This window comes from Canis lupus, chromosome 4 (genome assembly GCF_003254725.2).
Source record: "Canis lupus dingo isolate Sandy chromosome 4, ASM325472v2, whole genome shotgun sequence".
NCBI lineage: Eukaryota > Metazoa > Chordata > Mammalia > Carnivora > Canidae > Canis > Canis lupus.
In genome coordinates this window covers 70,903,033-70,929,474 of record NC_064246.1, presented here as the reverse complement: position 1 = coordinate 70,929,474, position 26,442 = coordinate 70,903,033, and the positions used below count along the sequence as shown (strand labels likewise).

At 41.8% G+C, this 26,442-nt stretch overlaps 1 protein-coding gene across 2 annotated transcripts in view; it reads left to right on the top strand.

Annotated features, from left to right (window-relative positions):
• The window catches only part of EGFLAM (EGF like, fibronectin type III and laminin G domains), a 182,196-nt gene that overhangs the window by 79,743 nt on the left and 76,011 nt on the right, over window positions 1-26,442 (top strand). For both annotated transcript variants that reach the window (XM_049109317.1, XM_025436293.3), the window contains exon 7: window positions 16,545-16,711. In XM_049109317.1, the coding sequence (XP_048965274.1) occupies window positions 16,545-16,711 (167 nt within the window). The remainder of the gene's footprint in view (window positions 1-16,544; window positions 16,712-26,442) is intronic.

Below are 26,442 nucleotides of genomic sequence, written 5' to 3'. Positions count from 1 at the left end.
CTACTGCCTGCCGACTGTGAGGCCCTGTGCTAGTCACTTCCTGTCCAGAAACCTCAGAGTTTCTCAGCCCTGAGAAACCAGGGGTTCTCAGAGTTCGGTGTCCCCCACAGGATGGCCTGATACAGGGGCTTCAGTGCAAGTAGGTTATTTTTTTTTTAGAAGCAGGTATGAGAAGGTGGGAGAGCAAGACAGGGAAAGAGAACATATAACTATGTCCCTGAAGTCAGTCTATAGGCAGCAGAGGCTTCTCTGGGGGCTCAATTCCTCTGAGCTCTCTCTGAAGTGTGCAGAACTGCTCTCACATTTGCCTATCAAAAGGACAGATGCCATTTACTCACTGGCTCCTGTTCTCTTCTGCTGATTGAGGGTTTTTTTAAATTTTATTTTAAAGATTTTATTTATTTAAGAGAGAGGCAGAGACACAGGCAGAGGGAGAAGCAGACTCCCTGCCGGGAGCCCGATGTGGAACTCGAACTCAGGACCCCGGGATCATGACCTGAGCTAAAGGGAGACGCTCAGCCACTAAGCCATCCAGGCGCCCCTGATTTGAGGGTTTCCTTCAGGGATATACCTTCCCACCCTCCTAGGGTCTCCTGGCATGTAGATGAAGGACAAAGGTCCCAGGATAGAAGGTGGTGTGATAGGAACAACATGTGACAACATGTGATTGAGGTTGGGTGCTGGTCCACAAGGCAAATCTGAGCTCCTGTGAAACTTTCCACACTGTAGCTGCTGCTGAAATCAGAAGTGGGGCAGAGGGGGGTGATGTGGCCCCCACGGGCATCGAGCACCAGCCCTTATCTGCAACATACGGGTGATAACCTTCCAGCCTCAACTGTGTGGCCAGGAGGATCAACATAGGAGAAAGAGCTTCATGGATGTTGAAACCTCCAAAGTGGAAGGTATATCTGGGTGTTATGTGCCTCCATTTAATAATTCTACTACTTCACCAAGAAAAATGCCTTTTAACATTCAGAACAGTCTCCTACATTTGAGGGCTCAGGTCCCAGATTTTTATGTGTCGACATTTAAAACTTCTATACCATCCGAACAAACTGTTAATTTTTAAAAATCCATTAATCTTGACAAATGTAACTTTACAACTGTTCTGGAAAGTGAACTTTGAAATGTAGAGCTCTTGGACATCTTGGAGTTCCAAATGGAGCATGGTGGGATGGGGAGAGCTGCCCCCCCTGTTTCCAGGCCCCGCGCTAGGAACTCTGCCAGTTATCTCCTCCAGGACATGTAACTTTGGGCAAATGATTTTACCTCAGCACCTCCATGGCCTGGTCTATAACAGCAAGTGCTGGAACCCTCATTGCAGAGTTGTTGGCTGTAGTCTTTACAAAGTGTTTGTGTATCATAGGCACTTAATGTCTGTTTCCTTCCCTCCACATCAGTAATTCCCTTTTACAAAGGAAGAAATTGGAGGCTCAGGATCCCTGGGTGGCTCAGTGGTTTAGCGCCTGCCTTTGGCCCAGGGCATAATCCTGGAGTCCGGGGATCGAGTCCCACATCGGGCTCCTTGCATGGAGCCTGCTTCTCCCTCTGCCTGTGTCTCTGCCTCTCTCTCTGTCTCTAATGAATAAATAAATAAAATCTTAAAAAAAAAAAAAAGAAATTGGAGGCTCCATTGCTTAATTTGCTTTGCCAAGGTCAGATGACTGGCTGGCGACAGAATCAAAATCAGAAGTCTCCTGACTTCCAGCCCAGTTTTTTTTTTTTTTCTTGTAGAAATAGACTTTTTTGATAAAATTAATCTTTTATTAATCAAATATTTTTTCAGAAGTTGAATATTCATTTAATTTTATCTTTTAAAATTTTATTTAAATTCAATTTACCAACATATAGAATAACACCCAGTGCTCATCCCATCAAGTGTTCTCCTTAGTGCCTGTCACGCAGTCACCCCATACCCTCCACCTGCCTTCCCTTCTGCAACCCTTTGGTCCCCAGAGTTAGGAGTCTCTTGTTGTTTGTCTTCCTTTCTAATTTTTTGCCACTCAGTATCCCCCCTTCCCTTATGATCCCTTTCACTATTTCTTACATTCTACGTATGAGTGCTCTTTTTATGAAACCCTACATCCCTTTCATGTCTGTGATCCACCTCCTGAGATGGACGCAGAGACTCTGTCCTGCTGGTAAGGACAAGCGAAGCCTCCTCTTAGACTGCTATTTGCTGTTGTCCCAGAATAAAAGCTTTCACAGCTTGTTGTAGTATTTAATGTTTGGCTGCAGAAGAAATCCCTACATTCATTTGTAAACGTCTCAGAGCCTATCCCATTCCAGATGAGTGCTCCAGGATATGTTTAGAGAGAGCTTTCTTAGCTCTAAATCAGAGACTGCAATTAGTATGAAAAGCTTTATGGGGGCTTTAGTTATTTTTCTATTTTCCCCACAAAGGTCTGCTTAATATTAAATTGCTGTTGCCCAGATACCTCCTGTGTACACAAACACCTGTGACAGGTCTTTGTGTGAACCTAACGTTTCTTGTTATATCTAAGAGGCAGGCCTTTGGCAAGCCAAGCCTAGGAAATGGTAGAAATCCGTTTACTGTGGGAAGTTACCCTCGGATTTCACCAGGTGAAGTTCTCCTGTAAGTCCTGTTTCTGGAAGATGAGCTTTCTTTTCCCTCTCTGGGCCTTGTTAGGTGCTTATACATCAGTTATTCTTCTTATTCAATGAGGATGATGATATCAAAGGCATCGTTAAGAAATTACCTAAAAATGGGATGCCTGGGTGGCTCAGGGACGGAGCATCTGCCTTCAGCTTGGGTCGTGATCCCGGGGTCCTGGGATCTAGTCCCACATTGGGTCCCTGCAGGGAACCTGCTTCTCCCTCTCCCTATGTCTCTGCCTCTCTGTGTCTTTCATGAATAAATAAATAAATAATTTTTAAAAAATAGTCTAAAAATCTTTTTAAGAGGTATTTAACTGACTGATAGATTGACCTGAAAAATTTTTACTAGACCAGAGTATGGGGGGGTACTGACTGCTTATTTGCTAGTTTTGGTGATATTTCAGCAAATTTCTGTTTCTAATCCAGCTTCTGTCCCTTCAAAATGAAGGATACCCCTTGGGTGACCACCCTAAGGGGTGCTCTCAGTGACTTGGTCTGGCTCAGGGAGAATGAAGCTTTAGATGAGCGTAATCTTCTCACCTCCCCGAAAGTTGGCCTGGGGTTATTTATTCGCTTCCTCGATAAGAGTAGATTTTTTTATTTTTAATCAGTGTAGAAAAGATTTGAAGAGGCAGATTCTAAGTAAACCTAGAGGCTGTAGCATATTTTGCAGTGTTTTAAAAACTTTGACCTGCTTTTCTAAAACAGAAAAGCCATGCATTTGAAATGAAAGAGAATATTTTTTTCTATAGTGATACCAAAAATTTCTTTGGGGACAGCAATGCTTACTGTTTATGAAAATAAGAACCCAGCATAAATATAGCTACCTATGATTTGAAATATTTTGGCTATAAATATCTGAGAAACTTTTCTCCTTCTGCCTAAGAATTTCCCCAGGGTAAGTGCCTTTCTCATAAGCAAAAAAATATATACTATGGTAGCAATGAAAACCAAAGGCCTGGAAAAATATTCCTTCCCTCTGATGTTCCAGTTGGGGTGCCTTGCTCCATATATGCTATCTCTCAGGTTGGTTAAAGGTGAAAAATAGTTTTCATTTAACTTAAGTATAGTTTTTCTGTAAGTGTGACCTGATGGGTTAAAATTGCTGGAGCTTTGCATTGACAATTACGGGAAAGGGTAGATTAAAGTTTTCAGTGGCTGGGTTTTAAGTTTCTATTCAAATTCCAGTTTGTTAACATAAAGGTAATATTCTTTTCAGGTGTATAATATACTGATTCAACACTACCATACAACACTTGGTGCTCATCACAAGAAGTGCACTCCTTAATCCCAATCACCTATTTAACCCAGCCTTTCCACCCACCTCCCCTCTGGCAACTATCAGTTCTCTATTGTTAAGAATCTGTTTTGTGGTCCACTTCTCTCCCTCTCTTTTTTCCCCTCTGTTCATTTGTTTTGTTTCTTAAATTCTACCTATGAGTGACAGTGGCTGTTTTAATAAAAAGTCCACCACTGGCTTATTTAGTGTACATGTGAAAGTTTAAAATATTTCTGTGTACGTATTAAGGACACTGGTCAAGAATTATTGATCTCAACCTCGGCCCAAGACAGTTATACTAATAAATGAGAAAAAGCATTGCTTCTTCTCTTTTCTCTTTCATACCTTTCTGCTTAAATAATTCCCTGGTCCCTTGCAGATGCCTTCCATAATGAGACTTGCAAAATTCATCTTCACACAGCACTGCTTCTAAGCCAATTGCGATGTCTACCTATTGGTTTCGCTTGAGAATCTTAAGGTCATACACACTTGGGTGGGTTTTTAAAATTATTTCACAAATTGATATTTTTGTCAAAGTCATCTGTCTTTCCATCCCATCAGAAACTCTTCCTTAATCTGCAAGTAACGGGTGAATTTAATTAGTTTGCTCCCAGGAAGTTACCTTGTAAAGGCTGTTACTAAAATGAAGATGAAATCTGGGATTTGGAATAGAAGCTGAATGGATTATGGATTTTCCTTGAATAGTTTAAGGGATGATGTGATTTGCCTCATGGTCAAGGTCACAGCCTGTGAAGGTCAAAGCTTCTCATTTTGAATTGAGACTTCAGAGAACAAACTGATGGTTACCAGAGGGGAGGTGGGTGGGGGGGATGGGTGAAATGAGTGCCGGGGATTTAGGCATGCACCTGTTGTGATGAGCCCCGGGCGGTGTATGGAACTGGTGGATCACTCACTATATTGTGTACCTGAAACTAATATAACACCATATGGTAACTATACTGAAATTAAAACTAAAATCAAAACATAATAAAAAAACAATTGAGACTTATAGTCCAACTCTTGGTTTCATCTTTCAAGTTAGAGTTTGTTCGAATGTGGAATCAGAAGACACAGCTCAGAGCTGGCCTCTGAACCTGGGCATAAATTGCTCAATTCCAATTCTTAGCTTCCTTATGTATAAAATAAGACTGGACCATCTGCCCTCTAAGTCCCAGTGACTCTGATTGCTGTTCTCATGATAAAGGTGAGGCAGAGTGAACTGGTGGTTTAATGCACAGGCTCTGGAGCTAGCTCCCTGCTCCATCCCTTCCCCCCACCACTTCTAAGCTATGTCATCTTAGGTGGATTATATAGCTTCTCTTTGTCTCAGAAAAAATGGGGATAATGATTCATTTACCTCATGGAGTTGTGAGATTAAATGAGTTGATGCAACAAAATGTACAGAACAGCTCCTGGCACCAAAATGCTCAGTCAGTATGAACCATTGCTATTGTGGCTTTGGTGATAGATCTCTTCTGCCTTCATCTAGAGCCATGTTCTTTCCTGGCTAGAAGTCTTTGTGTTTGCTCTTCTCTGCCAGGATAGTTCTACCTCTTTACCTAGCTAACTTTTACTCATCCTTCTGGACCCCTGCTGAAATACCTCCTCCTCCAGGAAGCCTTCCTTGAACCTCTTCCCCCCTCCCCAGATGAGGTTATGTACACCTACAACATTTACTTGCGACACTTAGCACACTTGTAGTTAATGACGTCCAAGATCTGTCTTCCTCGCCAGGACATGAGGGCAACATCTTGACTTGCTTCCTTTTGTGGAACATAGTACCTAGCCTGGGACAAACATACCACACATCACATAAGTGCTGATGAACATTTGGACAGAGCAGTCATAGGATCAAATTTAGAGAATACCCAAACTAGCTGGACTCTTAACAAGCTCTTCGAGCTCTCTGAGCCCTACTTCCATCCACTATAAAGTATGAATGATGATAGTGGTTACACCAGGAGGCTTGGCAAGATGAAAAGCTGTCTGTACAGCACGTAGTGAGGTAGCTTATGGAGGACTTTTTTATGTTGGTTCCTTTCCCTACCCTGAGCTACATGGAAATGGAAATGTGTTGGCACATGAGCCTGGGGGATGGTGGGTTAGGGGTGGGTTGGTCAATGAATCCTTTACCACTAATCTCAGGAAGCCACAACAGTAACCAATCTACCTTACCAACTGCAGAGGTATAAGCCAGGCAAAACCCAACATGGATCTGCACATACATCTCCCTCCTCTCCCCCCGATCCCAAGTTATTTATTGCTTTTGTTTCCGTATCATAAAAGGAATATTGGTATATGGCAAAGCTTCAAATAATACAAAATATAAAACTAACTTGGAAGTTCTCATTGTTATTTCATATTGAGTAATAACTTGTGTTTTGGAGCTCTTCATAGTGTGTAAGTGAACTGCCAACTTTTTTCATAGCATTTTACTCAAATTTATAGCAATAATTAGGCAAATGGCTGCAATATTTAACAGTGATGTAGCCCTGTGTTGGTTTTCCTTCCCCTGAAAGTACAGAGCTTAAAATATTTAAAGAATTTTTCTTATACAATTAATTAATTTTGGTGGGGGCGGGAGGTGGGGGAAAAAAATCTTCCTTTCCTTTCAAGTAAGCATTTAGGAAGTTGTGCTGTTGAAGTATAAGCCTTCCTGGGATGCCTGGGTGGCTCAGCGTTTGAGTGCCTGCCTTTCAGGGCATGATCCCAGGGTCCCGGGATCGAGTCCCACGTTGAGCTCCTTGCGTGGAGCCTGCCTCTCCCTCTGCCTGTGTCTTTGCCTCTTTCTGTGTGTCTCTCATGAATAAATAAATAAAATCTTAAAAAAAAAAGTATAAGTCTTTCCCTATCACCACCACCAGAATTATAAATAAGCAAGAATGGGCTTGCTTTGATGTCAGCTGAGATTTCATATTAATAAGTGGTGCTTCACAAAAAAATTTCCTTTTTATCTTTAGTTTCCAAATCAAAGATCTTAGAACCACCTTCCAGACTGGTAGCTGATCTCAGACATCCTGGTAGCCAGAAGGTTCGTCTACTTAGGCTCAAATGGAAGGGTGATTCTGAATGTTTTTGCAGAAGTCTGACCTACAGTTCTACAGATTGATTCCTTAAAGATTCCATCCTTCCTACCCTGACCTATCCTGATGTAATCCCTGGTCAGATTGATGGGACCTCACATAAATTGAATTCTTGTGTAACAGCATTGGAAGCCATTTGTAAACTGTAAATGAAAGTGTACTCTCCAGTTGCTCTGCCTGGGACAAATTGCCAGCTGAGTTTATCATTACTCCATTCTATCCATCTGTTTGTCATTTGGTTGGTTTGAACCAATTCATAAATAAAGAAGGAAGGCTGAAAGCTGAAGGTTAAACAATGCATTTTTTTTTTTAAACTGTAACTACTTAGTGGTTTTGGACTTTCCTCCTCAATTCATTTTAGTCTAGAGAAAATCCTGCATAAAATCAGTCTGTAAAATTAACAGAGAATCAGAGGGCTTCTCTGAGTATGAGGTTTTTACCCCACTTGTGTTCACCCTGGATAATCTGTGGAATCATGTCTCTTCCTTTAGAGCAGGGTGTTTAACCTGCTGTCTGTAGATTCCCAAAGGATCCATGGATAGAATTCAAGGGGTCCTTGGACTTTGGTTGGATAGAAATTACATTCTTAGTTTATCAACTGAAATTTAATGTTCCCTTTAAATATGAATGCAGTCAACAAACCATAGTAGTATTAGCAATTTCTGTGACTTTGTTACTAATAAAATCACAGATGTGTTCTTATCTCAGTATAACTCTTGTACATATCTCCAAACACTGGTAGTGCTTATCACTACTTTGAAATAATTATAGTTTTTTAAAAAAGATTTTATGTATTTACTTTTTTTTTAAATTTTTTTATTTATTTATGATAGTCACAGAGAGAGAGAGAGAGAGAGAGAGAGAGAGAGGCAGAGACATAGGCCGAGGGAGAAGCAGGCTCCATGCACCGGGAGCCTGATGTGGGATTCGATCCCGGGTCTCCAGGATCGCGCCCTGGGCCAAAGGCAGGCGCCAAACCGCTGCGCCACCCAGGGATCCCGATTTTATGTATTTATTGATGAGAGATACATAGGGAGAGGCAGAGATACAGGCAGAGGGAGAAGCAGGCTCTCCATAGGGAGCCTGATCTAGGACTTGATCCCAGGACCCCAGGATCACAACCTGAGCCAAAGGCAGATGCTCAACCAGTGAGCCAGCCAGGTGCCCTGAAATAATTATAGTTCTTAAATCCATTGCTCAGTGTTGTTACTTAATGTATAAACAAAGGTGTGTGTATATATATATATATATATATGATCATAATCATAGTTTTTTATTGTTTACATAATTGCTTTCAATATAATCAGTGTCGTTTCAATCCTAAGTATTTTATTTGATGAATTTAAAAATATTCTGAGAAGGGTTCATAAGTCTTTCTCAGATGGTTGAAGTGGCACGAAGTTAAAGACTGTTGTCTCTGATCAGGGGTTGGCAAACTTTTTCCACAGGGTCAAATAGTAAATATTTTGTGCTTTCCCCAGCTATATGGTCTCTGTCTCAACTACTCAATTCTGCCATTAGAGCAAGAAAGCAGTCATGGACAATACCTAAACAAATGGTCATGATTGTGTCCCCAAAAAACTTTACTTACAAAAATCGGCAGCAGGCTGAAGTTTTCCACTCCCTATTTTAGGATGTCATGTTATTCTTCAGGTCAAATTTTGAAGCTATTTCAATTTCATCTTAGCCAACCTTTATCAGATACCTACTGTCTTCATGTGATCATCCAAACAGGCACATATTAAGTATCTTCTATATGCAGTGCATGTACAGGAGAATTAGGGGTCAAACAGCTCTGCCTCTGTTTGCACAATGCAGTGGGGAAGGCAGAGACAGGACTAGTTCCAAGTGATGAATGTTGCAGGCAAGAGTGGGGACCAGGAGCCTACAGGAATACCAGCCTGACATCTCGTGCAGTTTTGAAGGGGTCTGGGAAGACTTCTTACAGGAGCCAAGAAGGACACACTGGTGATAACCAGGCAAAGGGGAGGGAAGAACAGCATGAAAAGAGTCAAGCCCACAAGTAGCTACTTGAGTGATGACTTGGAGGCAAGAAGAAATGTTCCTGGAATTACTTAGAAAATCTGAAGCTTTGTGAGGCAACAGACAAGGCTAGATGGGTAAATAAGAGTCAGAGCAAGAAAGGCATAATAACAGAGTCCCTGTCCTGCCTGCAGGGAATAGGGAGCTATGGAGAGTGGTAAGCAAGAGAGTGGTAAGCAGGAGAGAGACAGTATTTGTATTTTTGAAAGATCATGCAGCCTTTCCCAGGAATGCAGAGATGAATAAGACCATCAGCATGCCTAATGAGCTCACAGCCTAGTAAGAGAGACAAATATAAAATAACATTAGAAGGTGCTAGAATCGGTGTGATGTTAGAATCAGATTCAAGGCATGGGAGAGTCCTGAGCAGGGTCTTTCTAGTTGTGTTTTCTGAGATGATGCTTAGAAGAAATAACATGAAGAAAAATATTTAGGAAAGGAGCCTCCAAATAATCTAAGGCTCTCCCCAAAACAGAAAGCTGTGGAATGATAGGTCTGATACTGAGGCCACACTTATCTCTGGTGTACTATAATTAGGCTTTGGGTCCACTCCCTCTCAGACCAGTTGAGTGGCCTCTACTGTCAAGGCCATTCTGGATGTTCTGCTGAATCCCCTGGAGGACTCTTTGCTGCACCAACAAATTCCATTCTCAAAAGTATTTCCCTACCAGGATTTAACCATTCTTAGCCCAATTTCCTAGTTAATGTCCGAAGCATGCTTGAGCTTCACTCCTCAGCCCAGCTCCAACTTTCTAGGGAAAGGGGTCTCAAACTGTGAGTAGTTACTCATTAGAAGGTCATGAGACCAGTTGAGGGATCCTGAATGAGTTTTTTGAAAGTGAAATAGAACAGAAGAGAAAATATCAGAGGGCATCACACATAGTAAAACTAGGAATTATTTTATGAGACATAGGTTTCAGTTGTGTGTGTGCATAATGTGTATGCGTGGTATGTACTGTGTCACAATGTCCAATGTATGTCTAACTGTGGTTCATTAAAAGACCAAAAAACAGTGCCTGAGGAACATGATGTATCTAGAACGTATTTGGAGTTGAACAGACTTTGCCACTTTGGGGACATTTGACGACCCTGTAAGCCATAGATTTCTCTCTCCATGGCTGACAAAATTTGCTTTCTTCATTATCTGAACTTTATAGTTGAAAGCTCCAACTTAAGTATTCTAGGAAAAGAAAACTTCTAGTCCAGTATTTTTCAAATTATGGGTCACAGTACTTCAGCGAGTACTGCGAGTGAGATGGATTTAGTGAGCTCTTAACCAGGAAAAGGAAGGAAGGAAGGAAGGAAGGAAGGAAGGAAGGAAGGAAGGAAGGAAGGAAGGAAGGAAGGAAGGAAGGAAGGAGGGAGGGAGGAAGAAAAAAGAAAGGAAGAAAAAAAAAAAGAAAGAAAGAAAGAAAGAAAGAAAGAAAGAAAGAAAGAAAGAAAGAAAGAAAGAAAGGCAAAGTGAATGGAGTAAGGATATTTTTCCTTGAGAGTGTTCTTCAGTTTAGTTCGCATATATAAGTCATATACATACATACATATTTTATAGGTGTATTGGGTTACTTGCATAATCGTACTTATCACTGTTAGTCTAGATCAGAGTTACTGAACAAAGTCCAACCTGCTGTCCTATTCAGAAAGTCTCTGTTCCATCCCTGATTGATGGCCATTCAATTTCTGCTTCAGTACAGCCATTGATGCAGAGCTTGACCCTTCTGAGGCAGCTGGCTTCATTGTCAACCATTCTTAAGTGCCATTAAAGATTTTCCTTAATGTTGAGGGACTAGTGCTGCCATTGGCTTCTCTGTAAGGAACAACTGGGCCTTCTAATCCAATATGGACACCTGTCTTTGCCATCTTCATTTGGCACACATGTAAAGACACTGTCCTATGCTCAGTATCTTGAGCCAGGCAATACCAGCCCTTTGAACTCTGCCTCAAGTGGAGAGGAGTCCAGAGCACCTCCTAGAGTGATCAACCTAGAAAGCCATGTCTCTTCAGGGTGTGGGCATGGGACCATTCAACAGCAGCTTGTCCAGAGATTTCATATTGAGTGTGTGACCAATTTTTAAAGTCCAGTTTTATGCCCCCTGCCTTCCCAATAGATTTTTGCCACACCTGGTTTTCACTGTCTTTATATCTGGGCTGTTGGCTTTATTAAAAAAAAAACAAACCCACTAATATAAGATTTTGCATCTATCATTGGAGTTGGACCTTTGCCCTGGTGTTTCTGTATATGGAGATCATTTTGAATTTATTCTATCATGCATCTTATTTGTAAGGCCACTTCCCAGGCAACTATTTGCATTTCCTAAAATTCCTCTGGTTATTTTAGATTTTCTTCTCACTTTTACTGAGGTATGATTGACAAATAAAAATTGTATTTATTTAGGTTATATACGATATGATTTTTAAAATCACATAGTTGCCTTTGTGTGTGTGCACATGCCACACATATGTGTGGTGAGCACACTTAAGACCTACTCTCTTGGCAAATTTCAAGAATAACATATGGTATTACTAACTATAATCACCATACTACACATTAGATCCTCAGAACTATTCATCTTAAAGCTGACAGTGTGTACTCTTTGACCAACCTCTTGTATTTCCCACACCCTCCAGTCCTTGCCAACCAGCACTCAACTTTCTGGTTCTTTGAGTTCAACCTTTTTAGATTCCATATGTAAAAGTGAAATCATACAGTATTTGTCTTTCTCCATCTGCCTGATTTCACTTAGCATAATGTCCTTATTTTATCTGTGTTCCTGCAGAATTTTCTTCTTTCTCACGGCTGAATAATATTTCATTATATATAATTAAATACACACACACACACACTCACACATACCACATCAAAGGCAATTATGTTTTAGTCGTTCAGCTTTATCAAGTCTTTCAAAAACATCTAACATAGCTATCACGTTTATTTTTTACTCATACTTCACAAGTTTATCTAATATTACATTAAATAACATAATTATAATACCAAACACCAAAGTCATAAGTAGGTTTGGGAATGAACACAACTGACTCTTGACAAGCCAGTAGCTGAATTAGTGGTAACAAATGAAGATCATTGGTTAATTTGACAAGTTGGTTAAGTGGAGGTTGATAAGGAAAGCTTTGTGTGTGATATGCACAGAGGTGCCATATATTCATTTACCTACTTATGGCTAATGTTTTTATACATTACACCCATCTTTTATATAGATTCATTGTTATTCATTTCCAGGACCTGTATTATTTACTGTCTTTGGATATCCCGTACTATATTTTACATGTAGCTAGTGTTTAATATGGGCAGATCATCCAGAGAGCTGATGTTACTCTTGTTTCTCCTCTACCCAAAGATACTCTATTCCTTTCCAGTTATCAGAACCCAAATATATTTGAAATCTAATTAGGTTTTTCCTGGTCTCATAGACCAGCATTCCAGTTCACATTGACCCATTCAAAAACAGTTAACTCTTGAACAACATGGGTTTGAACTGTGTAGATCCACTTATACATGGATCCTTTTTTGATAAATACAATATTGTAAATGTATTTCCTTTTTTATTTTCTTAATAAGGTTATCTATTCTCTAACCTACTGTATTATAAAAATACAGAATATGATACTATGTAACAATTAAAATATGTGGTAATTGACTTTATACTTTTTTTTTAAGATTTTATTTATGCATGAGAGACATAGAGAGAGAGGCAGAGACACAGGCAGAGGGAGAAGCAGGCTCCATGCAGGGAGCCCAACATGGGACATGGGACTCGATCCCGGGTCTCCAGGATCCCATCCTGGGCCAAAGGTGGCGCTAAACTGCTGAGCCACTGGGGCTGCCCAACTTTATACTCTTGATAAGATCAACAGTAGGCTGTTAAGTTTTGTGGGAGTCAAGAGTTATACATGGCTTTGTGGCTGCACAGGGATGTCAGCATGTTGTTCAGTAGTCAGCCGTATAATACTTGAAATATGCTATCTTTCACTGGCTTCCCACTGATCCTTAGATATATTATCTCCCAGTTAGATTATAAACTCCCTAAGAATGGAAATGTGTTTACAATTCCTTGGAGCCTCCTAGAACATAGCTTCTGTGATGGGTGCCCTGTTGACAATCAATCACATACCAGTTAACTAGCCCAAGGCAGCCTCCTGCTGGGTTTGATGGTACCAAGAAAAATGATTGTTCACATAAGATTGAAGTGGGCAATAGACAAGGTAGTGAGTGAAAATGCCACAAAAAAGGGAATAAGACAGGAAGATATACCACTCAGTTGTTCTATGGATAAATGACCTTTTTTTAGTGTTCAGATGGGTAGAGAGAGACACCGGACCAGGTCAGTGACTCTTAAAGCTTTTGGGATCATGATTATCTTTGAAAATCTGATAAAAAGCTAAGATCACTTAGGAAACTGAAATGATGCTCACACATAAAATCTTGCATGTAATTTCTGAGAGCTCTCAGACATCTGGACGAGTTGATCTGTAAAGATATCTGATAAACAGGCTGGATTCTAACATTGCCAGTGGTGCAGCTCTTTCCCACCAAAATGAACCAGGGAGTCATTACTTGAGTCAGCTACTTAAGTTTTGAGTAGCTGGCGCTGACTGCATCATATCTGCCCCATCAGACCTCCGCAGCCGAAACACCTTCCAAAGGCATTTCATCTCCTGGTATGCAGGGTGCCCAAGCCAACCCTATCCCATATTTGGAAAAGCGCTAACAGTGCCCACCCTGCTGGTGGCTGCCCATTTTTACCTGGGACGGCAGCACATTTCTTAGTTTACTGCTCCCCCCATGCTTCCTGTTGAAGGGGAAATTGGCAGGCCAATGTTGCTATGAGGATTTGACTGGCAACTGTAGTCAGAACAGAATGATTTTCTTCAGTGGAGAAAGATAAAGCTATTGTTTGTGATCTAAGACAACCCTTTTGCCTAGTTATCTCTCTCTCCCAACCTCACCTTTGCACTTTTGTACCTCAAGAGACTCTAAAAACATTTAAATGTGAAACCCGTGACAAAATCAGAGGCAAAATGCTAAAGGTTTTGAACTGGTATTCAATCCGCATGAGCGTGGCTCTCTCACTTGATATCATGACTTAAATGTTAATGATTTCAATCTCTTATTCCCTGAAAATATAGCTCTCTTCCCTGCATCAAACGAACAAGTAAATATAATCCCTTTTATGTGTGTGTGGGTTCGGGATGGTGCTGTAATTTCTACATGAAGATTGTTGCAAATATATGCAGGTAGTCCTGGCTAGACAATGGCACGGTCTGAGAGCAGTTTCATGGCATTTCCTCTATAAATGCCACAGGAAAGCTTAGCAAAGGAGAACAGGAGAGTATTATCTAAAGATCACACACATCTTTTCTGTCAACTCTTAGGTATCCCTGGTGACTTTCCTCTGTGACGTGATTTGTTCTAATTTGAGTTTGGAAATGTGTTTCCGTCCAGTCACTGAGATTTTCTCTTTGATGACAAAGTTAGTTCACACAAGAAGTCCATCTTTAGGGAAAGGATATCAAGAAAGAGAAATGAGCCCTGCTTCCTCCAGTGAGCACGCCCTGTGACAGCTGCTTCTCCAAACAGATGAATTCTTAGGGGATATGGGCTCCACAGACTACTTGTCTGCCTGGGGAACTTGAGGAAACATCATGGATTAGGCTTAAGGACTCCACTTGGCTTTTAATTCCCACCCATGAGAAACTAAGCAAGCATATATTCGAGAAATCCATATATCATACAGGTATCTCCTTTCGGCAAAATAGATCTCTATTTCCTTGCCTGATAAGTTGTTCATAAAGGATAAATATCACTCTTTTTTTTTTTTTTTTTGCTCTCTGCCTTTCTCTAAATATCTGTGAGCAGGGGCATTTAGCGACTGAACAACTGAGAAGTGGTCAGGAAGCAAGCTAATGGATGGAGCATAGCCTCCCCGACCATGGTTGCCCCAAGTTTTCTTTCATCCAGTATCAAGGATCTTCTTAATCCAGCCTTTCCTCATCAACCTGAGTTGGCCTCACCATTTATCAGCTGTATGAACTCGGGCAAGTTACTTACTTGCTTAATGCCTCAGTTTCCTCTGTAAAAACAAGGGGAGAAGGATGTTTAATATTAACATCTCCTTCAAAGATACTGTGAACAAGGTTGGTACTTTACAAGCACTTGATAAATGGTAATTTTTATTAGCTATTAATACAGAATATCCATTTAGGCCCTTCATACCATCCCCCAGCCATACACAACCATCTCCAAGTTTCGTCTTGCAGTTCTTACTTCCCGGGATGCTTTTCTCCCCACTCCCCACCCCATGACACACTGGGACACCGCTATGTAGAGCATCACTGTCCAGTAGAAATACAACGCAAACGGTATGTGAAATTTGAAGTTTTCTACTAGTGGCATTAAAAAGGCCATAAGAACAAAGTGAAATCAATTTTAATAACATATTTTAACCCTCTGAATCCAAAATATTACCGTGTCAACATATGATCAGTGAGATATTTTGCAGTCTTTCTTTCCCTCGAAAATCCAATGTATGTTTTACGCTTGCGGCGCATCTCAGTTCAGATTAACCATATTTCAGGAGCTGACTAGCCACAGGGGCCAGTGCAACCGACCGCATTGGAGCACACAGGTATAGAGTAGTAAGCAGATGACCCAGAGGTGTCTGCTAGCTCTGTGATGTGGGTAAGTCCCTTAAATAATGGCCAGAATCTGCTGAGTGTTTATAATATGCCAGGCACTATGCTGAGGATAGAGATTCATTTAATCTTCATGATAGTCCTCTTAGATAAGGACTTTTATTCCTTAAAGAAGTTAAATAGCAGCTAGTAGGTAGTTAAAGGTAGGATTTATGCGGCGCTGTCCAATCCTGGTTTGTATCCTTACCCTCTGCTGATTGCCTCCCAGGTGGGAGCTCTAAGTGAGGGTCTGCATTCTCTATAGGGTTCTTAGAAGAACATATGAAAAGTCAGCAAGCTGGCACAGCTGTACAATTTTGTTAAGAGCAAGAATGGCCACAAACAGAATCTTCTTGGGTTTTCCCATGGCAGTTCATGCAATTAGTCACCCTATAAAACTTACATTTGTTTACTTTGTGAACAGATTGTGAATAGATGGAATCTATGCTCTCCTGACCTCTGGGAGTGGGGACTGTTAGGGGAAGGCTTGTTTATGAAACATCTGGAAGGCAAAGTCCTGGAAAAGGAACTCCTATGTGGGGATCTTTCCACCATAGTCAAGCCCATGCCGAGGGAAAGCAGATGATGTTTAAACACCACTTAAAACTGACCCTAAAAATGATCTACTTGCTTTTATAGGCAGAGACCTAAAAATTATGACCTATGATTTAAAATCAAGATGACTCTGAGATGGGAAAAGTTAACTCGTTTTTATGAGTATTGCTTCTAGAGTGTGAATGCTGTTACTTTCCATAGGCAGCAAGCTTCCCTTCCCTTTTGCTCCTCCTGAATTACTGCTTCTTGTTTTGTTTTGTGTTTTTTTGTCCATAAAGACCGGATTTTGAAAAGAGTTGGACCTTAATCCAAGAGCGGATCCAGATGGACTCCATGGTTATCAAGGGCCTCGATCCAAATACCAACTATCAGTTTGCCGTGAGGGCCGTGAATCGCCACGGCTCCAGCCCCCGCAGCCAGCGCAGCCACACCATCAGGACCTCCTGTGAGTACCACAGCCCCTTTGAAGGACAGACGTAGGCTGCTTGGCTGAGGTCGCCTTGCCAGGACTCACTTGACAAGAGTTTCTTAGTGCCCTGCAGTAGGACAGCCTGGCCTGGGGTTATCCTCAGCTTTTCCTGCTGTGCTTTTCCCAGCACTTTGGAAGCTCGAGGCTTTCCATGGGGACACAGGCTGTTTCTGTGTACAGGAGGTCAGCAGAAGGTTTATTTCTGCACCATCCTTGGGGAGTTGGAGGTCAGCGTTTTCACAATTACAGAACAAATCATATATCAAGATGATTTGCAGCCTCCCCCTACCTCCTGCCCTTTGCATCTTTTGAGAAAATGGGTTCATCTTAGAATCATAGGACAAAGCAGTAATGCTCCCCGACTCTTCAGGGTTAGTGTTCACCTGCGTAACCAAAGACACAAATCAGGCCCACTGAATGAGGGGCAGGGAGAATCAAATCTGGTACACTGACATGTAGCTGGGGGTCATCTGATGGCAGAAGTTCCTCCTGGTGGGCTGCGGGAAGCCTGGGCCACTGTCTATTAAACCCCCCAGGGATTTTGTGAGAAGTCAGATTCTGATGATGGTTTAGGGTTTAAGAAGTTCCCGCATGATTCAAGCAAGACCTGCACTTGCTTTGACCACCTTGCCCATCTGGCTTAGAAATCTCTGTCTTTTGGAAATGGGGGGCATATTGCCATAAACTTAGAATGCTCTAGTGGGGAGACCTCAGAGCTGGGATGTTGGCACTTTTTTGTTTGAAAATTGTGTAATATTTTCAGTTTTAACAACAAATGCTTCCAGGTTCCCATGTCTAAAGATCCCTGCTGCCACCCTGGGTCCTCTTTACCTTAGAGAAGAACTCTCAGAAAAGAAGCCTACCTTATTTTGTTTTTCTTTCCCTTCCCCTACGTTCATCTGTTTTGTTTCTTAAATTCCACATATGAGTAAAATCACGTGGTATTTGTCTTTCTCTGCCTGACTTATTTCACTTAGCCTTATACCCTCTAGTTCCATCTGTGTTGCTGCAAATGGCAAGATTTCATTCTGTTGCTGGCTGAGTAATATTCCATTCTTCTTTATCCATTCATTTGTGGATGGACAAGTGGGCTCTTCCCACATTTTGGCTATTGTAGGCATTGTAGACATTGCTGCTATAAGCATTGGGATGCATTTGTCCACATGTGCTTCACTATGTTTGTATCCTTTGGATAAACATTATTAGTGCAATTGCTGGATCACAGAGTAGCTCTATTTTTAACTTTTTGAGGAGCTTCCATACTGTTTTTCAGAGTGGCTGTACTAGTTTGCAATCCTACCAGCTGCAAGAGGGTTCCCCTTTCTCCGCATCCTTGCCAATATCTGGTATTTCATAAGATGAAATCAGAAAGGGAAACAAATCATAAGAGACTTTTAGCTCTAGGAAATAAACTGAGGGTTGCTAGAGGAGAGGTAGGTGGGGGGATAAGGTAAATGGGTGGTGGGCATTAAGGTAGGCACATGATGTAATGAGCACTGGGTATTATATGCAACTAATGAATCACTAAATTCTACCTCTGAAAATAATAATATACTGTATGTTAATTAAATGGATTTTAAAGAAAAAAGAAAAAAAAGCCTACCAAACACTGCCAGTTAGGTAGTGCTTCTATTGGCCAATGCAGAGCCCTATTTATATTGGTTAGTCAATCTGAATAAGCTCCTCACACATGGTGACTTCCAAGGCCATAGCTGTTTGCAGGGGTGCAGATTTACCACATTCCCCAAGTCCTAGGAATTTTGGCTTTTCTGAAAACAGTCCTTACCCAAACCTTGAATTTCAGAGCTTCTTTTTTTAAATTGAATTGATGAGGGTTATGGGGCTATGGTGAGGCCACTCCCCACACATATGTACACACAGACACAGATATACACTTGTACCCACACAAACATAGGCATATACCCCACATGCATAGACCTATACACACACACACACACACACACACCTACGCTCATAGTTAAAGAGTAACTATGATCACCCAGCAATTGTTTCATTCTTCTTCCTTAGGGTTTAGAAGCTAAAACTCCCCAGTCATATGACAAAGAATGAAGCTCCTTTCCAGAGAAATGTTAACGATTCTATTTCAAGTCCAGGAAGGTCTCCTTCCACTTTTGCTAGATGAGATCTGTGGTATAATCTTTGGTTAAGCTTTGGGGGACATGGCCAAAATTGGGGCGGCAGTGGCTGGGGCAGGCCCCAGGATCTGAAACATGCTGTTCGTCTTTTTACATTATGGGCTGAGCGGTTGCTCGGTGTGGTGTGCCTCCCACCCTACTTGCTTCCCCAGAGTCTAGCTCCTCTTTGCTTATTTCCTCTGTGCCTTCCTATCGCCTTCTCCACATAGACAAGGAAGTAGAAGGATGAGATGTGACAACTTGTGCTGGCCCTGGGTGTGGGTGTGGAGACTGAGTCCCAGGAGGAGGGCAGAGGTTGGGACATCTCTAACTTTTTTTTCTTTTTTAAACGGAAACACTGGTCTGAGTTTGCAGTTACCGATAATTATTTCCCCACTGGTGGGTGGCAGCTTTGTGAATTAAGTGGGATGAGGCATGTGAAATTGCTTCACCATATGTAACGTTGCATATGATCCATCTCCCCTGTGAACTAACACTGTATCATTGCAAAGTAATTATGTGTAGGGGAGGCGGCTGATTCAGTGAAAACTCTCAACTATGAAATATTCTTAAATAAATAAAATTTAACTGTGTTTTACATGTATATAGTGGCTCAAATCAGGAAAACAGAAATAGAATTGATGAGGGGGCTGGTTTCATGAATGCATAAGAATGTGCTCTAATTGGTATTTCAGTTGGGAGTTCTTTTCTCGTGATTGCTTCCAATATGTTAACTCGTTGTTAACCTTGTATTCCACTACATTCACGCTCCTTATTCTGCTATTACTTTAGATTATTAGTTTCCCAGCCCATTTTCCATATATAAAATAACCTAATTACCAAATAGCATTTATCTGAAACATAATAAATTCTCAATATCAAGGCTACTGTTGCAACAACCTCCTATGAGCCAGGCACTGTGCTGAGGGCATTACTTAGGAAATGCCATGTCAATTCTTCTTTTTTTTTTTAAAAAAAAAATGTATTTATCTATTTGAGAGAGAGAGAGAATGCACAGGGGGAAGGTCAGAGAGAGAGAAAGAGAGAGGGAAAAAAAAAAAACCCAAGCAGACTCTGCGCTGAGCATGGAGCCTGGTGCAGAGCTTGATTTCACAACCCCGAGATCACAACCTGAGTCAAACCAAGAGTGGGCACTTAACAGACTGAGCCACGCAGGCGCCCCTCCATGTTAATTCTCACAGAAACCCTGTGCTGGAGCAATAGTATCCCTTTTAATAAATTTTTAAAAATTGAGTCTTTGAAAGCTTTGCAGTCAGCTAAGTTTGAGTTCAAATCCTGCCTTACAATTAACCATTCGTTTCTCCACTTCAAAGTCCACCCCACAGGGATGTTTTCTTGGTGTAGTAACTTCTTTGCTTCCTCAACAGTGAGCTTCAGAACAGAATGTTCACGTTGACCACCAAGGTGGAGAGGGCCCAACGGGATTCCTCGAGATCCCACCCTGGACACCACCATGGGCAGGGCCCCTCTGTTCCTTATTTTAGGTCTACACCCACCTCCTTTCATAAGGAAAGAGAACATCTCAGCTCCACTGACAGGGCATTGACTTCCCCTGACCTGTTAATGCCAGACCCTATTAGCAGCTTAACTGCTGACCAGGCCAGTGGTGGATCTCAGTTGCTAGTGTGTATGGTTAATCAGAGCCGAGGCCCAGTGATTTTTGGACTTGGTGCTCACTCGGAGTGAGGAAAGGTTTGATGGCTTCTCTGAAGTGGTGCCCCGTGTGCCCAATGCCCACATCTCACCTCAGCTCCACCAAATTACAAGTGGGATGGGAAGAAAATATTAAGATGTTTCAGCGGCAAGATCCTCTAATGAGAAATAGAATCACTTTGGTGACCTTGAATAACAATGATGCTACCCTGTATTTACTGCCAACCTCTTGCTGGTGACTTTGCACACATATCAGATCCTATTTCCCCTGAGGAAATACAAAAGTAAAGGTCATGGTTTGCCACTCCTTACCCCATCCTGCTCATTTTTTTTCTTTGAGAAAGAAATGCCAACATTATATTTGCTTTATTGCACTGTGCATTCTTTTTTTCCCTGTGATTGATCTCAGAAATTAGCTGGGTGGAGCAGGGGGCTCTGTGGGGCCTCAGGGCACAGGTCCACTCATGTGGTTTTGTAGGACATGTGTTTGCCCCGTCTGGTGGCCGCTTATTTGCTGGGATCCAAGCTTAGTGTGATTGAAAAGGCTGGAAAGAGTAAAAGAGGGCACGCACGAGTTGGAAATAATGGAAATGGTGGAAGTAAAAAGCCAAAATTTGTGTTTGTTTGTTTGTTTGTTTTCCCAAAGACAAATGAAATGGAATGAAAAAGAACTCACACGTTTGACCAACTGTAGGGTTACATAACCTTTTCAGAGAATGGTATTTGGTCCGAACACCCTCAGCCACTTCATTTCTCCTGTTCTATCTTCATTATTTAGGCAGAGAAAGAACCAAGAAATTCTTTGCTGAAGTGTCCTTGGTATTGTCAGGGTCTTCTCAACAGAAGGTGCTATTTTGTTCCTCACCAAAGCCATCTTGCTCTTCCCTGCCTTGGGGCTTTTGCACCCATTGTTTCCCCTGCCTGGAACTCTCTTTTCCAGATCTTTCCATGACCGCCGCTCGCACCCCTGCTAGCTCAGATGTCACTTCCTCAGACAGACTTCACTGAACTCCACCCTCCTTTACCTGAGCCCCGTTCCTGCTTTAAATTCCTCAGAGCATGCTCACTGCTTGAAATAAAATGGTGCATGCTCACCATTTTATTATCTGCATCCCTTCTGCAGGATAGGCTTCAGAGTGGAGTTGGAATGTCCTGCTCAGGGCTGTGCTCCCAACACTATGCACAAAGTAGATGCTCAGTAAATATTTATGGAGTCGGTGATTGACTTCTTAACTCTTGTGAGTTAAGACAAGAGCTCATGACTATTTTGGAGGCTGGAAACTTTCTCCTGCTACTGTCTGGGGAATTCAAAGAGAAGATGGAAGGAGAAAGGTAGTCTAGAAACCCACCAGTTTTCCCCACTGGCAAGGTTCACAGGAAAAGTCCAACTTCAGAATTGCAATGTGTCACAAAAAAGAAAAAGTAGAATAAAAAAGGGAGGGAAGGGGCCCCTGGGTGACTCAGTAGGTTAAACATCTGACTCAGGTCGTGATCCCGGGGTCCAGGATCGATTCCCACATCAGGCTCCCTGCTCAGCGAGGACTCTGCTTCTCTCTCCTCCCTGTTTGTGTTCTCTCTCACCGTCTCTGTCTCTCTTTCTCTCAAATAAATAAATAAATAAAATATTTAAAAAAGAGAGAGAGGGAGAGAGGAAGGAAAGAAGGGAGCAAAACCTGGGGGTTTAAGTTCAAGACAGTAAGGATGGAAAAGAGGCCTTTGCAAGAGAATCTCGTGATCAAAAGAGCACAAGTTGCTGATGAGGGGGTGAGGGAGGGAGAGACATTTTCTGACCAAGCCCATGTCTACTCCTGTTTTCTTTCTTGTTATTTAGAATAAGCTGCTGTTAACATTTCTATGCTCAATTCAAGTGCATTTTCCCTTTGGTTCTAGCAAGTCTAATCATGGGCCTAGACCTTCAGAGATGGCATAGGAAGGTGTGAGATGCCGGTGTGGGTTTGGTTGCCAGTGTGGATTTGGTTTCCACCAAATGCTCCCCCACCTCCCAGCCCATTTTCTACAACTGTTGCAGAAACACTCTCTTCTACTGAGCTGAGACAACCCATCCTGGTCCAAATCAATCAAATTTCTACAGTAGAGTTGATTTCATGATGTTCTCTATCCTCCCCTCCCCACCCCGGCCACCCCCTTCTTGTCTCTACCTTCCTGCTTACTGGGACATTGCAGCTGGCATGGGTTGTGTATCTGTTTATATAACCTTATCATGCGAATGTCTGTGAGTGAATCTAATTTTGCTCTGAGGTTTGGATCCTTCCTGACTGTCTCCCCAGAGACCTGCTTAGCGTGCAAGGGTTCCTCAGTGCATGTTGTTACACACCTAGCCACAAGTAGAGTTCCTTTATCCCCAGTCACTAGTAAGGGCTCCTATTTGGTGGCAGTGCCTTGAATTGGCTGCAGCAGTGAGTGGAGAGGGAGCGAGTGGGGAATAGAAAGCAGTGATGTGCACCAGGGATGGGTAAGAAGCAGACAGGAAGGGACTGGAGCAGCTTCTCCCCAAATCCCCATAACTTATATGTATAGCCAACTGCCTCTTTTGGTCAGTGCCTATGAAAAATCCTCACCAACTCTTGAAAAGTTCCTCACTGCCTCCAAATACTGTAACTTTAGGTGGAACAGAATCCGTTAGGCATGCCTGGGCCTGATGCCAGGAGAACGATTCTCTTATTATGTTGCTGTGGGAACTCAGGAAAGTCACTTAATCTTTCTGGGCCTCAGCGTTCTCATCTCTAAAATGGGTACAATAATGTCTGAGATAGATAATATTTTCTACTTCTAAAGATCATTTTGAGGAAACACGTGTGAAACAGGGATTATGACCTCTACCCACTTTTCTTTTTTTTTTTTTTCCTAAAGATTTTATTTATTAATTCATGAGACACACACAGAGAGAGAGAGAGAGAGAGAGAGAGAGAGAGAGAGAGGCGGAGACACAGGCAGAGAGAGAAGCAGGCTCCATGCAGGGAGCCTGATGTGGGACTGGATCCCAGGACTCCAGGATCATGCCCTGGGCCAAAGGCAGGCGCTCAACTGCTGAGCCACCCAGGTGTCCCTCTGCCCACTTTTCAAGGTGAAGGAGACATCAATAAGTATTTCCTCCATGCATAGTTACGGGAGGATGGTGGAACTGACCTCCAGGTGACCGCCAGTCGGTCTATCGCTTTTCCTTTATGACTCCACACCCTGAGCTCTGCTCTTGAGCCTTGAGGATATTAGAATGTCAGATTTCAGAAACAAACGTCAGATTTCAGAAACAAACGGTCAAGGACAAAAACTGCCCTGACATTAAGTGGAAGAATAGAAGAGACTAGGAGAATTAGGTCAAGCAGAATCATTAGGATGGATTTGGTTGGTTGGTTGGTTTTAAAAGATTGCAGATTTAGAAGACATTAGATAATTAAAACTACAAGGGACAATGAATTTTGCTAACAAAATTTCTTCTCTCTCACCACTCAAGCACATCTTGAATTCAGGGAAAAAAGAGGAAAAAAAAAAAAAAAAAGAAAAGAAAAAAAGAAGGAAAGAAAGAGAGACCTCACAGTTATAAATACTGTACCTCTAATTTTTGTTTGCTTGTTTTTAACCTCCCCAAAGTTAACCATTTACTTAGACAGGGATCAGCAGATATTTCTGTAAAGGGCAGGGTAGTAAATATCTTGGAATTTCTGAGTTCACTTCTGCTGTTGTAGTGTGAAAGCAGCCATAGACAAAAAAATAAAATAAAATATGTGTGATTGTGTTCCAATAAAACTTCATCAACAGGCATGGGAAATTGAATTTCATATCATTTTCCCATGTCGCAAGATATTTTTTAAACTTGTTTTCAACCATTGAAGGAAGGAAAAACCACTTAACTCATGTACTATTTAAAAGGATTAAAGAAGATAATTTAGGTGATACACACAAACTTTAACACTTCATGAAATGTGCAGTCTCCGTTCTCAAGATTCCAGAGAACTGCAAAATGGGATGATAAGCAGGAAGCATCTGCAGGGTAAAGAATGAGCAGCAGGAGGAGAAAAATAGAAAATGAATTGGGAAAAAAAGCTCTATACTTATATTGGGATAAGTATAGAGCTCAGAGTTGGCTTGGGCATTTGGGATTGGCTGGCTCAATTTCTGGTCATGAGGAGCATTTACAGGGACACAAAGAAAACCTATGTTCTGTTTGCTGATGTGATACCCCTGGCAGAGGCAGAAGCAGCTCCATCTTGGGCCTAGAAATTTATTTCACAAGTATAAAGACAGGTAACTGGACTAGATTTGGCCTGAGGGTCATAGTTTGCTGACCTCTCTGGTATCTTACTGGGGTTCCCCCACCCCAGATTTCAGGAGATTGTCCGGGAAACTTAGAGAATCTACTTGGTAGCAATTACATCACACTTGGAAAGAATCAATTAGTGCATACAAATGAAATTGTCTCCTTGATGGAAATTGAATTTTCACCTGAAATTTAATTTTAATTTTAATTGTCACATAAAACTTCAGATAGAAATGAGAGCCCCAGAGAGCCTACAACCTAGGTGCATTTGGACAGGTTTGCGCTGGTCTCCAGGAACAGTGAGAAAGCTGAGGATGGTTGTTCTGCTGGGCATCATGCCCGGAACTTGAGTTAGGCCTGTAAATTGGTGAGCTTCATGGATTTGTAAATCTTTGGAATGTAAGACAGAAAAAGAGAACAGGAGGAAGAACAAATCATTTGTTTCCCTCCTAGCCTAGGTAAATCTGCATTTTAAGTGTGCAGTTTGTGCATAAACATAACCTCAAATGCGATTTTACATTCAGGTGCCCTCCACAGTAATCGCCCTATTGATTTGCTAATACCTCGATGCATGTAAATCCGAGTAGGGCTCATTTGCACAACTTTATTTGTTCTAAAGGGAATGATTCACTTTGCTGTTTAAATACCTGCTACCTATTAATTGTTCTTCAGAGGCCTCTGTACATCTCACATTACCATACATTTACTTATAATCACTACGCGGATATTTTACCCCCGCTGGCTAGCTAAGGAAGAAAGACTAAAACAAATGATAAGAAAAATATAATTTTCCAAAGAAGAGGCGCTCGTGATGCTCTAGTTTCAACCGAAGCATCTGTTGAACCAGTCAGCTGCTCTTTCATGGCCACATTGTGAGCAAGGGTATACTACTTACTGCACTCCGTCTCAATGTCTCAGTGGATTTTGAAACATTAATATATTGAAGTAATATGCAAATGTTCTTTACTATTTTTCCTTTTGTTACCTCCTATTTCCTTATTACTCATTTTGTCCTTTCTTTTATACTCCTTATATCATGGTTCATCTTTTCCATTATCTCCTTTGGAGGACGTCTTGCTTTTACACAAAAAGCAAGATCCCCCACCCCCATCCCATCCCCCACCCCCGCCCATCATCTCTTAGCATCTAAATCTATGAATCACTGAGGTTCTTGCATGAGAGAGGAGGACCACAGTGGTGGTTTAGCACAGAGAGAGGAGGCCCATGAAATCAGATGGACTCCGGGACAGACATGGAGGAGGGACAGAGTGCACACTGGCTGAGTTTGATGGAGCTCTTCTGATTATGCAACCAAATATGAAACAAAGATGCACACGTAAGAAGGAACTATGGGAGCAACGATGATTTTTCTAATGATCATAGGTGTCAGCAGGAAACAGAGGCACTCACACTTAGTTAATTTGAAGTGAGTTTAGCTAAGGAACCTTTTGCAAAAGTTTGGGTAGATGTAAGGAAAGCAAAAGCAAGCAATTGCCAGCACCTGGAGACAGACAAGGAGAGCCATCCAGCAAGAGCTGTGACCTTCAGACTTGTGTCGGTGACAACCTAGTAGACTGGAAGTTGGAGGACAGAGATTGCTGACTGCTGACTCCTCTCCTTCC